Here is a 16,029-nt window from a genome sequence, read left to right on the forward strand (position 1 = left end):
CTCTCCATCTCGATCCATCACTGCCTCCCTTCCGCTCAACCTCTCCATCTACTCATCTCCTCCTCTTTGTCCTGTCTCTTGGTCTCCCAGGCCTGTGTGTGTGTTCTGTGTAGGGCTGCTTAGTGTTACGTTAATGGCGCTCATTAAACCCGTATCTGGTGTCCCAGCCTCTTATACCAGTTTAGCATATCCTGCCCCCTCAGCCGTAGTACCCGGCAAAGGGTTTCTTTTGTAAGTGCAGGGAGGTGTGCCAAAAATCTCAAGAGTTATAGCACTCACTGCTCCGAGAAATAAGCTCTCTCTGACTGCCAGACTTTGTGTGGAGACAGTAAGGTGCTTACACGAGGTCTGAGAAAGGCCAAATGAATCTACAACACTGTCCACGAAACCTTCGCAGCAGTGTCTAACTGAAATATCGAAACGTCTGGTCCTTCTGCAATCGACATGGCCGTTAATAAAGTCATGTACAATACAACTCAGAGGATATAACAATGGTGTGATGCGTTGGAAATGTGTGGAGGAGAAGGTGCGTGGGAGTGGAGGCAGAAACAGAGGGGAGAGAGATGTGTGAAGGGGATGGAGAGGCAGAGGTGAAAGAGGTGTTGGAGCACAAATGGAGTGAGAGAGGGGAAAGAGGGATGAAGAGAGAGAAATGTGTGGGGCGGGGGGAGAAAGGAGAGAACACGTGACAGACAGACCATGGTTTTCCCGCTGCGAGTCTCTAAGCCGGGGAAAGTTAATGGGCTGTGGGCCAATCAGGAAGAAGCTCGGCCCCACAGTCATTAGCAGGAAGTAGCGTAGTGAGAAGAGTGTGTATTTGTGTGTGTGTGTATCAGTGTGTGTATAGGGCAGGAGGGGGGGGGAGGGGGGGGGGATCTACAGGGGTCCGTCTCTAATTCTCAGTAATCTCACAGAATGATCTTCTATCGGCTCCCAGTCCCACACTCTAAACATGCCGCCATAATGAGAGTAATTAATTAGACTGCACTTCCATCCTCTCTTATCTCCCTCCAAAATCCCTGTTTTAGAAAAGATAAGGAGGAGATATGGGGGCAGATTAAATTAGGGGATCTAGAGCTGTGCCCCCTAGATGCGGAAGGAGGGGACTCAGGGGTGGGGGGTGTAAAGAAAGATGTGGTTAATGGGGAGAAATTGTTTTTCAATGAAAGCAAGTGTGTTCGAATCTGCGGTGGATTCAATGGCACCATAAACAGTGAGAGGTTGAGTTCCGATGTGAAGGATGTTTAATTCTCTGTCTTCTCCCTCTCTCTCTCTTTCTTTCTTTCTCCTTTCCTCACCCTCTCTCCTCTCTTTATCTCTAATCTACACTTCTTCCTCGCCCTCTCGCTCCATCCCTGCCTCCAGGCCGCGCCCTGATGAGATTGACGGACAGGAAGCTGGAGCGAATGGGGATCATGCAGGAGGCCCAGAGGCAGTACATCCTGCAGCAGGTCCTGCAGCTCCGCGTCCGCGAGGAAGTCAGGACCCTGCAGCTACTCACACAAGGTAGTCAAGTCTCCACACCACCAGGACAACACAGCAGCTCCACACACAAGCTACACAACTCTGAGAGACGGGGAAAAAGAGATGAAGAGAGAGTTCGAGGTAGGAAGAGAAAGCCAGAGCGAGAGAATGAGGAAAGACAGATGGAAAGAGAGAGATGGACAGAGAGAGAGAGAGAGAGAGAGAGAGAGAGAGACAGAAAGAGAAAGAGAGAGAGAGCAGTGTCATGCCTTTTTCTCCCCTTGGTTCTCCCCCAAAAGCGTCCTCGGAGCCCCCTCCCTCCCAGATACATGCCAGAGAGAGACTGGTACTGCTTCTGGAACACTCAATGGGTGATGCTAACGGTAGAAGGAGAGGAAGGAGAGGGTGAGAAAATGAAGCAATAGTGAGAAAATGAGGAAGCGAGCGAGAGAGAGAGAGCTGAAAGGACAGAAATGTCCTAAGAACAGGCAGGAGTTGATGATGCCTAGAGGGAGAAGAGAAAACTGAGAGAGAAAAGGGGGGGGGGCATTGGGTGAGAAGATGGAGGTGGGTGGGGGGGGGAGATTGCGAAGAACCAAGAACAGAGGCTCTCCATCACTTGCCAGAGTAGTGTGAGGCGAGGGAGGAGAGCGAGAGAGGAGGTGAGAGAAGGCCAACACAGGAACAGAGACCAAGGATGGGGAGGACTTGGTGGGGACATTGACAGAGGGCCTAACAGGTAGAAGAAATGAGTAGAAGGAGAAAAGTCGTTAAGAGAGAGAGCAGCAGAGAAAAAGACAAAGATGGCAGAAAGAAAAGTGAGGGAGTGAGAGAGAGAGAAAAAGGTGGAGAAAAAAAGTTGGAAAGATGAACAGTAATTACTGCGGTGTACTCCAGACAGAATTAAGGAGACCGCCAGTGATTAACCTTTAAGGCACACTGGGCCAGTGCAGACAAATGCAGCCATTACATCCCTCCCCTCCACAGCAACATGCAGTTCACACCTCATTTATTATATCACTTAACAACCCACATGGATGGCGTGATCCAGCCTCACACAGGATAATGCCCAGACAACAACACACGCACAACTTTAATTGAGAAGAGCTCACCAGGAAACAGAGAGCTTGCTGCCACGGCAGCGCAAGGCGCAGAGACGGAATCTACGGCCTCCCGCTAGAAACAGCGCCTGCCACAGAGACTTCAACAACGGCGTCGGTCAGGAAGCGCAGCGACGCAGCGAAGCAAAGCGTTGTGCTTTGCTTCTGCGTTGACATTTTTCACGCTGGAAAATGTAGAGGGAAACCCACAGTGCTGGACAGATAGCTGTGGCCATAGAGAGGTCAGCCCTATATTAGCAGACCAGTAGACTGTTTCCAGCAGTAGCTTGGTTACATTTACATTTAGTCATTTAGCAGACGCTCTTATCCAGAGCGACTTACAGTAAGTACAGGGACATTCTCCCCGAGGAAAGTAGGGTGAAGTGCCTTGCCCAAGGACACAACGTCATCTTGCACGGCCGGGAATCGAACTGGCAACCTTCAGATTACGAGCCCGATTCCCTAACCGCTCAGCCACCTGACTCCCAGTGGTTCTCACTGACACATATATGTTGTCATCAATTGCTGGGAGCAGTAATCTACTTAAGTGTCACATGGTAGGTCTGTTTTGTATTCTGCATCTGTAGCCATGGATACTGGCCCAATCTTGACACACAACATTCTGTTGCAAGCGCAAAGATGTGTCAAGTGCATAAATGTTCCAGTCAGCTTTTTGATGACAATCACAAGATGGGATTGAGGAATCTTTAACTAAAATCGCCACATCAAACTTGACTAAACTTGAATATTACCATTGACATTAAATCGAATAGTTTTTTTGGTCTGTTGGTTCAACTCAATCTCAGTGTCATCAGACTCAGTTTTATTCGTTTTTGCTTCGCTGAATGGAAAGTGGAAAGTCCTGTATTGTTTGAACGCCCCCACCCAAATGATTGCTATTTTCTGTATTCAATTTCATGGCTATTAACGATTTATGATGTTTTTCAATAGCATCTCTTCATTACAGATCAACTCATAAACACAGCATTAGGCACAAGCAGACTGCTTTTTCTGAAACTTGAATTACACAGCCCAGAGAATCAGGAATAAATGCTATTTGTCAAGTGGTACAGTACCCTTCTTATAGTATATAGACATAGAGCACAACAGGGTTCATCTAGTGTGAGCGAGGGCAAGATGGCCGCTGGGAAGCACCCTCTCTCTGTCTTTGCTGATATGCGGTGAACAATTACAGACCTCAGACCACTCCTAATCTTCTCCACAATGTGGGTGTGGTTCCTGCTATGTCTCTCTGCTATGACCTTACTCTGGGGTCATCTGTTTTCTCTACTCCTAAACACAGCACTCTGCCGTAGAGAACCTATCACGTTTATCAATCAAAACACCTTATCAAGCAGGTGAGTTGTCTGGGGAAGGATCGTAGCCTCCGGGTGTGAGTGATGAGATCCGTTCCCTCTGTGGACTGCACTGTACTAGGCCACCGCTGTTCCTCGCTCCAGGCAGAGTGATGAATTGACTCTTGGTGCTCAGAGCCCTTTACTCAGTGTTCTTTGGTGGATATAGTCATTACCCTGTGCTCTTTAGTGAACGGCGATATCTTGGCCCTAAAGGAGTCTTAAGTGAAGTGAGTATAGAGTCTTTCCTCCGGGCCTTTCAGTGAAAGGGAGTATCTGTGGCCCCAGACTGGGGAGCTGAGTGCTCTCATTATCCTGGAGCTCTCCCCCCCCCATCCTACCCCCTCCTCTCCCAGGCAGGTCAAATTAATTCTTTTTCAAAATTCCCTGTCAGCGATATCCCCTTAAGAGACAGTATCTGCAGCAGCTCTACACCTTAAAGATGTGATTAAGGTTAGGAAAAAGCCAATTTTTCAATCCCATCCACCCCCACTTCCTAGATACATAAAGCCATATGGTAATATCATATTTAATGATGCCTACCTAATTCCTGGTTCGAATGGAGTGAACACAGTGTGGATGTCTTAGGTGACACTGCATATTAGGTGCCAATCTTGGTTTGTATTCATAAGGTCAGGTGTCATAGAGAAGAAAATAATGACGCTGTTTCGCGGAACCGCCTGTTCTCCACCTCGCCTCATTAGTGAAGGGAAACGGCCGCCTCGGCGCAGGGCTACTCGTGGCGAAGGACAATGTAGCAACACGGCTAACGCTAATAATGATTTGAAATACAGAGGAGTAATTACACCTGCCTTTTCAGGGGGGCATCGTCCATTCATCCAGGCGTGTTGAGAGCCAGCCTGGATAATGAAGCCGCCCCTGCTGTCAGTACTCTGTCGGAAACACAGCCGTGGTGTTTTGGAACGAGGATGAAACAGCATGGTGTTATGAAAAGAAATATCCCCTTTTTTGATTACCTCAGGCTGTAATTCCCCTCCATGTGAAGTCAAGGCTCCTTGCCTTGGTTACCAATTAGAGCTCTGTTTCCTCCCCTGCTCGACACTCCCCGACCAGGCCTGCCCAATCGCCATCTTGTCTGCTTTGTACCCAAAGCAGTCGAGCATTGAGGAAGCAGGAGAATGCCAAGGCTGGAACGTGGAAGCACATCTTCATCAGGTTTTATCCAGGGAGAAGTGTAGAAATACAAGAATACAAACTGAACCATCTCTCTCGTCCTTTCTTTCTTCCTCTCCCTCTTTCTTTCTGTCCGTCTAACCTCTCTAGTCTCTCAAGGACGCGAAAGAGGGACGCAGCGAAGCATGAACAACGTGCAGATCTCCTAATGAGGCAGAAGGAGAGAGGGCATCACCAGAATTGAAAAGATGGAGGAAAAAACCCATAGAGAGAGAGAGAGGAAAAGAGAAAAGTCGGGCAGGTAGATTTGGCCCGAGGCTGTAGGACTGTAGTCAACTATAATATGCAAGGAACTACACACACACTGTTGAACCTTGACCCTCTGTTTTTTACAGAGACTGAGCTATATCTCGCACAGGTTCTATGGTTCACAGAATGTAGACCACAGCTCTCTGTTACCTCAGCCGGAAGGCCCTCAATATGGCTTGTATGCAGCCAGTGTCTGGAGAAAGGACAGCTAATATTTAAATGAATCAGGATCTGTCTGTAAAATCTGCATAAAAGTCAAGCCCCTAACGTGAACTTCCCAAATGTTTACTTTTGCCTAAATCACTGCTGGGCTCAACATCAGCAGAATCCAGCAGATCGATGAGGCCAAGAGCGCCCTCATTTTCTTGTTTTCTTTTCCTTTTTTTCCTTTCATTTTAAATCAACCGGGTCATCCGGTTTCAGTTTCCCTGTGTGGAGCCGCGTTCATCCGTTTACCGAGAAATGAAGACCTATTAAAAAGAGGCAGCGCGCCGGTTCCACTCAGTCTAGCGCCCCAGTGGTCGTCTACAGCCTCCGTCTGACCGCCAGCGCCCGGGCAGCCTCTCAGGAACCTAGACGCCACGACCCATGAAGCCCGCTTCCCGCCACTCAGTCACCATCTCCCGACCTGGATCAATAGCCAGGACACTCCCAGGGCTGCTGCTCCGGCCCAGGGCCATATCCCAGGCCAGCCATTTCCCCTGGCCATACAGTTTGTTAGTACACAGTATAGCGGGCGTGGCCCCAACGCTAATGTATACAACCGGGGAGCAGTGAGAGAGTGCACTTAAGATGAGGTGTTTTGTAGGCTTTTCGTTAGTTGCCATGGTGACCTTAAAGAAGCGTCATGCCAGTTTGTGGGGGGAGCGTTAATGCTGGAGTCTAACCTCTCCTCTCCAGCTTTCTGTAGTACAGCTTTACAATAAAGTTTTGTGTCTTCAGGGCTGTGTTTCTAGTTTCACTACCATTAGTAAGGACCAGTCTCCAAAATATAGGTTGAACTCGACCCTAGACCTAAATTCGAAAATTGTACTTAAACCATTGAAAGGGCTTCGTAAAATTCGTAAAATCTACTCTTTTAGTACCCTTGATCCAAAACAACTCAATAAATATAATCTTCAGGGACTATGCAGCATTTATTAAAAAAAATGTAGCTCTCAAAGTCAGGACCCCACAGTATGCAGCAGGTTTTAAAGGCTGATCTTAACCTGAAATAATACAACTGAGAATGCTTGGGAATATTGTAACGGGTGACAAGGTCTTGAAAGCTACGTAAAGAGTCTCCATTTAAATCTCGCAGGGCTTGAATACCTTTTTGAGACCATGTGTCCTGAATAAAAGGTTACCACCCGTCAGTATATGTACTATAGCCTACACAAAGTACCTTACAGGAATAACACTTTAATGTCATGGTGAACCACTCACTTATACGAATACGGGTCAGGAGGGTTTGGCTAATCTCCTAGTGGACATATCAGTTTCTGGAATAGTAGTGGATACGGTCTGAGTAGACAGGCAGCAGGTGTATGAATCCGACACGCCTTTATTTAGACAAATGCGCCAGCAACGCTTAACATGTGTTGCGGGCGATGCAGACGGACGGTCGTAAAAGCAGACAGACAGCGAGCAAGATGGGGAGCGAGGGAGTCCAGTCGAGGAAATGATGCGTATCACGGAGCTACTATAAAAGGAAATGATGTACATACGTTGAGCTGTGGATCATTATTTGGGTGTCGAGGATATAAGACGGCAAGCTCGGTGACAGGCGTGCACCTGCTAAACCGTTATTATTGTAACATTCCTCACTCCCGGGGCAAACGTGATTGATGACGGTTGTTAACTTTGGTTTTGGCCTGATAACTGTCACACATTGTCTTTATCTATTCTCAAAAAGCAAAGACACCAAAACAAAGTCATTTGTCAAGTAGTAGCTATTACTTGTTCAGGACAGCTTTTAGCGATGAAAGTGAAGTAAACACGGTTTGCGATTTAGTATTATCAATATTGATGCAATACAGCTAGTGTAGTAGTGCAGTTTGACCATATCTGTGTCGCAATAGAGGCTAATCCACCTTTATTGAATACTTTCTCATTTAGCCTCTTGCATAACCTGCCTACAGAGGACAAGCGCCTCTAATGACCTAATCTTCTGGTCTGTAAGTCCTACAGGGCCAAACAAATAGAGCTAATTCCTCTCTATTGTTGTCGACGGTAACTCAAGCTCCCGGGTTACAAATCGACCTGATTGTGTTCTGAGTGGGCCCTTACCCAGGCTTTTGTCCACACCCTCCTCTTCCTCCTCCTCTCTTCCCTAGCACAACATTAAGAAGCGCCAAGCAAGGCAGTGAAAGAGAATATTCTTGCATCCCCGTTACTGATCAAGAAATGTTTGTCATCCAATGTAATTAGTGCCATACATTTTATTTATTTTTTGCGCTTATTAGCCTGCCAAAATGTCAGAAATTGCTTTATTTAATTAGAACATTTTACAAATAGCATAACAGCATAAAAAGTGATTATCTTGTGCTGGTCTTTGTTTAGAGGATGAAATGTCATGCAGCATGAAACAAGACGAGATCAAAGAAGGAGTATTTTTGTTGCATGTAAACCAATGATGTCAATCTGAGGTGTAAGCAAACCTGTGGGGACAAACATCACCACACCAGACTTGCTGTCGGGACAGTTGTAGCGGAACCTCAAGACTTGCAATTTGCACTTCTAGATTCATGACTGCTGCTGTTAGATTGTGAAATTGTCACAGTCCAATGTTCTTGTACCAATGTACAGTACTCTCAAAATAGCTTCACTAATTTGAGTATTGCTGGACTGTGTTCTCCTAACAGGTCGGATTTTAGAGGCATTTTGCTATGGTTCAGTCTCTTCGGGTTTACTGAATTAATAGCAAGCCAGCAATGGCTTTTATCCGTTACCGAGAATAAATTAATTCACAGGACTTGGAGCATCAGAGAGTTATAACTTTCATTTTAATTACTTTATAAATATTTACAGCCAAGGGTTGCCAAGAGGTTGAAATATAAATGAGGCTTTTATTTGTAAGTAGCTAGTGTTATCATCCTCACTCTCAATGTTCCCTGAGTCTGTTCTAATTTCAGTGTGTGTATGTTTGTGTGTGCGTGTGTGTGTGTGTGTACAGTATGGTTTTTTGTGAACTTGTGTGAGTGAATCAATGCTCATCCTTGCCTACACTTGCTATAATATTAGAATATGCTCCTCCCAAGCTACAACTGCCATCTGTTGGAGCACCAGGACATTTATGTATTATCCATGCACTGTATGTCAACTACCTCAATCAAAGTGTGAATGTGTGTGTGTGCCTGGGAAAGTGTGTGCGTGTGTGTGCGTGTGTGTGTGTGTGTGTGTGCGTGTGTGTGTGTGTTAGCTGCCTGCAGGCCTAACTTGCCCTCTATTAAAGATTTACACTGTTCACAGGGGGAGTTATTAAACCCCAGAGCCTCGTCATGCAGCCCCACTTCCAGGCCAGTTTGTAGCATTGTCAGGAGATTAAAGCAGGTTCATTGAAAGGTCTTTTAGCTATTCCCCATGATTGATCTTCCTCTGCCCCTTTGATACCGGAGCTAAGGATGACGTTCTGTTCCCCTTCTCCCTCTCTCTCTATCTATCTCTCTCACTCGCTCTTTCTCTGTCTCTTTCTTTCTCCCTCACTCTCTCTTTTGCCCTCTCTTACTTGCCGTGTATGTACTAGTCTCTCTCGTTCTCTCGCTTTCACTTCAACTTTATTTTGTTCCTTTTCTAGACTTTTCTCCTTCACGCTTTTTCTTTCACTCTGTCTCTTTCTCACTTTCTCTTTCTTCCTCTCACTCTCTTTCCACAGTCTGGTCATCCAAGGGCCTCTTTTGCCCCCGGTTTGTCCCATCCCCCATATTTTGGGCAACAGTCCGGCTGTGCTTCCACCTCTTTATCACCCACCATCGCTCCATCAGACGGAGCTGCCACACCTCCCAAGACTGCTCAAACATCTCTGCCACAAGTGTTTCCATCAGAGCCAATCTCATTCAATACTGGTATTCTCTTAGAGAAAAACAGGCTCATATTTCCCAAACCTGTCCCAGACATGGCTACCTGCTGGACCTCTGCTGGGCTGTTAGGGGTAGCACCACTTGGCTAGATGGGCTAGTGTGATGTATAGTACACAGCTGGTAGCACACTGTCAAAAATACATTTGCATGACATTTATGTTGCTCTTCATCTGTCATCTTTTCCTCCTCCTCTTCGCTGAGGCATTTGCAAAATAAGGTTTTGAGGCCATGAAAGCAGATCCTTGTCTGCTAGTGCATGGATAATTACTTTGGTGCCATATGCTTTTTTCTGTCCAATGAATGAGCCTTCATGACCTAGATTGATGCAACAAGAACAATAGCAGCCAGCACATGTGCTGTTAACCAGCCTTGACGAACATCATGGGGTTTCCTATAGACCAGAGTGTGGAGGCTGAACTGATATCACCCCCTGGTGCACCGTCATCCGATACTTATACTTAATCGTCCATTGTATTGACAGTTCCAGTAAATGGAACTATACTATGCTGAGTGTAGTGATATTTAGCACCCCTGTGTAGGGATACAGTTGGCTGTCTGGTGTGATGAGGTAGCAGTGTTATTTTCCAGGTAAACAAGCCCACACTGTAGGTCGCGTGTGTGTGTTTTAGTGGAAAGAGGAAATGGTGCATGGCTGTACCAGAGGATGACTGGCTGTGCTCCTCCTCTCTGTGTTCGTTCCACCCACTGGTTTTAGCACTGCGTACGCTGCAGGTTTTCTCAGAACAATGCAGAGGTAGTGTGTGTGTGTGTGTGCCTGCCTGTGTGTGTGTGTGTGTTTGTAAGTGTATCTGTGTCTCTGTATGCACCCGTGTCTGTGTGTGTCTGCGTGTGTGTGTGTGTTTGTAAGTGTATCTGTGTCTCTGTATGCACCCGTGTCTGTGTGTGTCTGCGTGTGTGCTTACTGCACCATAGGTAAAGTGATATGTCTATGGATTTGCTGCTGGACTGTGTTGTTTTTCCCTTGCCAGGAAAATAGATAAATAAATCTGTTGAGATGGCTGAGCTGTATTGGAGTCTTGTTCCATTCTGCTCTCGTCTCCGAGACCATGAGGTGTGACGAATGTGTTGTGTTAAGCATCAAAGGCAGTGATCTAATGCATGAATCCTTGACATGTGGAGGTGAGGGTTACGCAAGACCCTAGGGTGTCCAGCCTACAACTGTTTGAAGGTGACATGAGCACACAGCAGAAAGGCCAGCTGGATAAAAGTCAGGAGGGATAGAGAGAGAGAGAGAGAAAGAGAGAGAGAGTGAAAGATAGAGAGAGAGAGAGAGAGAGAGAGAGAGAGAGAGAGAGAGAGAGAGAGAGACTAAAAAAGTAAAAGAGTAAAAAAATTACAAAATGTGCTTTATAGTGCGCCCAAAATTAACACCAACTCCTCCGTCCACAACGTATATTCCCCTGCACATACACACTATTTCTCTCTCTCCCTCCCTGCCTCTCTCACACACACACAGACACACACACACAGACGTACACATTTTCACAGCCACATTTAGCCTCTGCCCCTCATCCCTCCACCTCATCACAGAGGCAGCCGTGACAAGTTTACTACGGCTGTAATTTCCCTCTTAATTACTGTGGCCAGGGCGGGAATGATGCTTGCCAGCGAGAGCCAGCCCTTTAACATCGTGGTCTCCTCTCCCTCTGCCCTCCCTCACGCCCTCCCTGCCTCTGCCCTCCCTCCCTCCCTGCCTCTGCCCTCCCTCCCTGCCCGTCCCCCACACCCCCTTTCCCTCTGCCCTCCCTCCCTCCCTCCCTGCCTCTGCCCTCCCTTCCTCCCTCCCTGCCTCCCTGCCCATCCCCCACACCCCCTCTCCCTCTGCCCTCCCTCCCTGCCTCTGCCCTCCCTTCCTCCCTGCCTGACTGCCCGTCCCCCACACCCCCTCTCCCTCTGCCCTCCCTGCCTCTGCCCTCCCTGCCTCTGCCCTCCCTCCCTCCCTCCCTGCCTCCCTGCCCGTCCCCCACACCCCCTCTCCCTCTGCCCTCCCTCCCTGCCTCTGCCCTCCCTCCCTCCCTGCCTCCATGCCTGTCCCCCACACCCCCTCTCCCTCATTCCCTCTTTTCCAGCCTGCGGTTTCAGAGTTCCTTCTCCCACAACGCTTGTTCACTCATTCGCCCGCTCCACAGCTTTTTGTAATTAAAACGTCCGGCGTCCACCATGATTGCTAGGAGAGAAGAGAGTGGCGTTTATTACCTCAACAAATCAAAACCCGCCTCATCCAAAAGCCCCTGCTGACCACCGTCATCGGCGGCGGCACAGACCTTAGCCAATAGAAACGCAGAGAGTAGCTTACCTTTCCCTTTTGGTCATCATGCAGAAAGCAAGAGCATGTATGCTGCAAACTTGAAAAAAACATTGTCCTCCACATTTTCGTAATAGTTTTATAATAATAGTTGTCAAACAAAAGCCATTTGTTTCGCTATGGGAAATGACTCATGCACACACACCACAATTCAACATCATCCTCCACCCCTTTTGGCTCCACTGGCGCATTTGGCCATAGAAGGTGTTGAATTATGACATAGCGTATGTTTTATTGTCCCCGGCGCAAAGCTGGCTCTGGGAACTCATAACGGGAGCAGCGGGCAGGGAAGGCCCTGCCAGCCAGTTATGTCTCTGGCACGCCCGGGTGCGACAGACCCACCAGGGGCAAATGACACGCACCTACCCCGCGTATTTTTACGAGTGGATATATTATTTCTCATTATGCACATATTAAATCGTTGTTTGGAACGTTGGTGAGTGGCCTTTTCTTTCTCACTTGGATGTGCTTCCAAGAGCTCATGTCAACTGGGACTGCCATGGGAAACTTGGTCTCTCTCTCTCTTCTTAACAGTATTATTGTCTCATTTGCAAGTAGCATCCAAGCTCATCTCCCTAAGCTGGTTTTATGATCGTACCACTCAGCCACCTAGCTCAGATCTCCTGGCCTTCACACCAAAGGGAGGGAGGATTAGGGGGGAGAGAGGAAGGATTGGGAGAGGGAGGGAGGAAAGGTGTGTGGGGTCGATTCCTGTTACATTTTGTTTATTGGGGTCTGCTATCATGCACTGGTGTGTGTTCTCTCAGAAGAGCCTCACAGTCCAGCTTCATATCTCACCCGTGCTGACGCCCAGAGAGGGAGAGAGAGAGAGACAGGGAGAGAGGGAGAGAGTGACGGAGAGGGAAAGGGAGAGAGAGAGAGAGAGAGAGAGAGAGAGAGAGAGAGAGAGAGAGAGAAAGAGAGAGAGAGAGAGGGAGAGAGGGGTTGGAAAAGTGGGGAGGACTAAAGTTCAGAGAGAGAAAGATACAGAGACAAAAAAGAGAAGGATGAGGCCAGTTATCTTCTCCATCAATAATATAGAGGTCTAGGATACCAGAGAACCTTTAGCTCAGACAACACACAGCTACCCAGCACTGCTACCTAACACTGCTACCCAGCACTGCTACCTAACACTGCTACCCAGCACTGCTACCTAACACTGCTACCCAGCACTGCTACCTAACATTTGCTACCCAGCACTGCTATCCAGCACTGCTACCTAACATTTGCTACCCAGCACTGCTACCCAGCACTGCTACCTAAAACTGCTACCCAGCACTGCTACCTAAAACTGCTACCCAGCACTGCTACCTAAAACTGCTACCCAGCACTGCTACCTAAAACTGCTACCCAGCACTGCTACCTAACACTGCTACCCAGCACTGCTACCTAACACTGCTATCCAGCACTGCTACCTAACATTTGCTACCCAGCACTGCTATCCAGCACTGCTACCTAACATTTGCTACCCAGCACTGCTATCCAGCACTGCTACCTAAAACTGCTACCCAGCACTGCTACCTAAAACTGCTACCCAGCACTGCTACCTAACTGCTACCTAACACTGCTATCCAGCACTGCAACCTAACACTGCTACCTAACACTGTCACCTAACACCGCTACCTAACACTGCTACTTAACACTGTTACCTAACACTGCTACATAACAATGCTACCTAACACCGCTACCTAACACTGCTACCTAACACTGTCACCTAACACCGCTACCTAACACCGCTATCTAACACTGTCACATAGCACCGCTACCCAACGCTGTTGCCTAACACCGCTACCCAACACTGTCGCATAACACCGCTACCCAACACTGTCACCTAACATCACTCCCTTACAGCTGTGACCCCGGCTCAACACTCCCATCTGTTAGACGTGAGATCACATCTCATTTATTCTTTCTCTCCCTCTGCACATGACTGTGTACACCGTGTTTTTCCAGCAGTCAAATAGATAAGATATCTGGCTGTAATTAAGGATGAGAGTCAGGGAAGGGAGGGGGGCGGGGAACAGGACGGTGTGTTCTTTGATCATTTCAGGGTTATTGCAAGGTAGAGGCATGCTATTTTTTTCTTCTGGATTATAAACTAGGATTGTGTCGTTGATCCAGCTCCTCATCTGATAACGCCTAAAGTTGTACCTCTTTTGCTCTCTCTTATAACCGGCACAAGACGGCCACTTACAGTGAGAACAACAGTGTCTTTCGTGTGGGGAGAATGTCCACACCATCGAGGACTTCCCTTCACGTCCTTTTTTGCTCCAAGCACGTTTTACAGCCACGGATAACTAGGGCTTGGCAATAGTTTGCTTTGCTTTTGGCACTACCTATCAAGCATAAAGCAATCTCACAAAGCAATTGTCTAGATCGCAAAAAAAGTAATGATTTATTGTCATTCATTAGGATCTTCACAACTGAGAGACAGAGGCCAGGTTTGCGTCATGCTGTTCTGGTCTGTAAATCATGTTGCTTTAAACTGATCCAGAAAGCGTTGTCGCCTGCCCCTGGTAATCATGTTAAACTGTCACAAGACCAAGAGGAAAATGTCAGACAGATGTTCCTGAGATCTCTACGAGCCAGTTTATTACAGCAGACCTTTTACAACAGAGAGCTAGGGGGAAGAGAGACAGAGAGAAAGTGAGAGAGACGGAGAGAGAGAAAGACAGAGAGAGGGTTAGAGAGGTTTTCGTTTTGACATACCTTTATTGGTCTCCTATGGCTGGATGTTACATTACATGTAGCACCACTCCATAAACATGCTCGGTGCCATGACCCACAGAGCACGAAAAAACAACCAAAGACTAGAAAAGGGTAGACTACAAAAAACACAGAACCTTCTACCTCGAACAACCTTTCGTCTGTTTTCTGTGGAATAGGCTGCTTTCTATGAGTTCAAAACTAACCTTCCTAGTGGCTCCGGTGCCAGAGCTCGGGTGATTCTAGTCAGCTTAGAGCTCCCCGTCTGTCGTCAGGTGACCTTTTCCCTCCTTCAACATTTGGGGCCCTGGCAGAGCTTTGCAGCTTCCCAGCCGGCTGACGTTCTTTCATCTTGACCAGCAGTCTGACACTTATTCATCACCTTCCCTTACTGCCCTCCTCCTGAAAGATGCTAGCTCGACCTCTTCTCTCGCTCTGCCCTGTCTCTCTCCCTCACCCCTCTCTCCCCCTCTCTTGCTCTACCTCTCCCCTCTACCTCTCCCTTCGCTCTCTCTCTCTCTCTCTCTCTCTCTCTCTCTCTCTCTCTCTCTGTCTCGCTTTCTCTCTCTCTATCTGTCTCCTGTATCTCATCTCATCTCCAAAGTACATTTCTCATCTTCCAGAGAGAACATGAGACGTGTCCCTTTCCACTACCGCATTCCAGACAGTCTCTCCTGGCTCGTCTTCTCTTACCGTCCTCCTGAACTTTTTCCCTCTTAATCCTGCTTCCTAAAATGGCCGTTTGTATGCAGCCAGACAGAACGGAGCAGAATGGGGAGGGTGGGAGGGAGCGAGCGAGCGAGCGGAGACGGTGAACCAAGGTCCACTGTTGGCTCTCCTCACCAGCCAAGTGGAAACAAGGCAAAGATAGAGGGAGGGAGAGAGAGAAAGTTAGAGATGAGGAGGAAACAGGGAGAGAGAGAGAGAGAGAGAGAGAGAGAGAGAGAGAGAGAGAGAGAGAGAGAGAGAGAGAGAGAGAGAGAGAGAGAGAGAGAGAGAGAGAGAGAGAGAGAGAGAGAGAGAGAGCATACAGGGAATAGAGAAGTTGTTACAGCACCAGCACTCTGCACCTTGAACCAGATTAACAACCCTGCTTTAATTTCACTCTTTCCTTCTCTCTGTCTTTCTCTCTTTTTGTCTCTCCTATGTCCGTCATGCATGCCTAATTCAATGCCCTAATTTCAAATGCCATTATAGATTGTCCGAGATGTGTTTAAAATAGTAGAGAACAAGAGACAAAACCACACACACACACACACACACACAGTGCAATTCATCTGGTTATTTTCTTCAGTGCTGTTTAAGGGCATGGCTACTGTTTTACTGTTGTGAAAGTCAGGTAGATGGTGGGAGAGAGAAAACAGAAGAGCGAGAGCTAGAAAGAGATCGAGGTGGAGGGAGCACAGCAAAGGTGAGAGAGGAGACAGGAGAAGATTGGGAAAAAAGAGGGAGGTTTAGAGTCATGATGGTGAGAGACACGGAATAGGAGAGCGACAAGACTTGGGGTAAAGAGAGAGAGAGAGAGAGAGAGAGGGGGGGGGGGGGGGTGGGGGAGAGGAATAAGAGAGAGAGTTAAG

General features: G+C 47.7%; 1 protein-coding gene across 2 annotated transcripts in view; it reads left to right on the forward strand.

The window, feature by feature from the left end:
* Positions 1-16,029, forward strand: part of samd12 (sterile alpha motif domain containing 12) — a 53,242-nt gene that overhangs the window by 21,412 nt on the left and 15,801 nt on the right. For both annotated transcript variants that reach the window (XM_067256560.1, XM_067256559.1), the window contains exon 4: positions 1,366-1,506. In XM_067256560.1, coding sequence (XP_067112661.1) covers positions 1,366-1,506 — 141 coding nt within the window. The remainder of the gene's footprint in view (positions 1-1,365; positions 1,507-16,029) is intronic.

This window comes from Osmerus mordax, chromosome 18, assembly GCF_038355195.1.
Source record: "Osmerus mordax isolate fOsmMor3 chromosome 18, fOsmMor3.pri, whole genome shotgun sequence".
In the NCBI taxonomy this organism is placed as follows: domain Eukaryota; kingdom Metazoa; phylum Chordata; class Actinopteri; order Osmeriformes; family Osmeridae; genus Osmerus; species Osmerus mordax.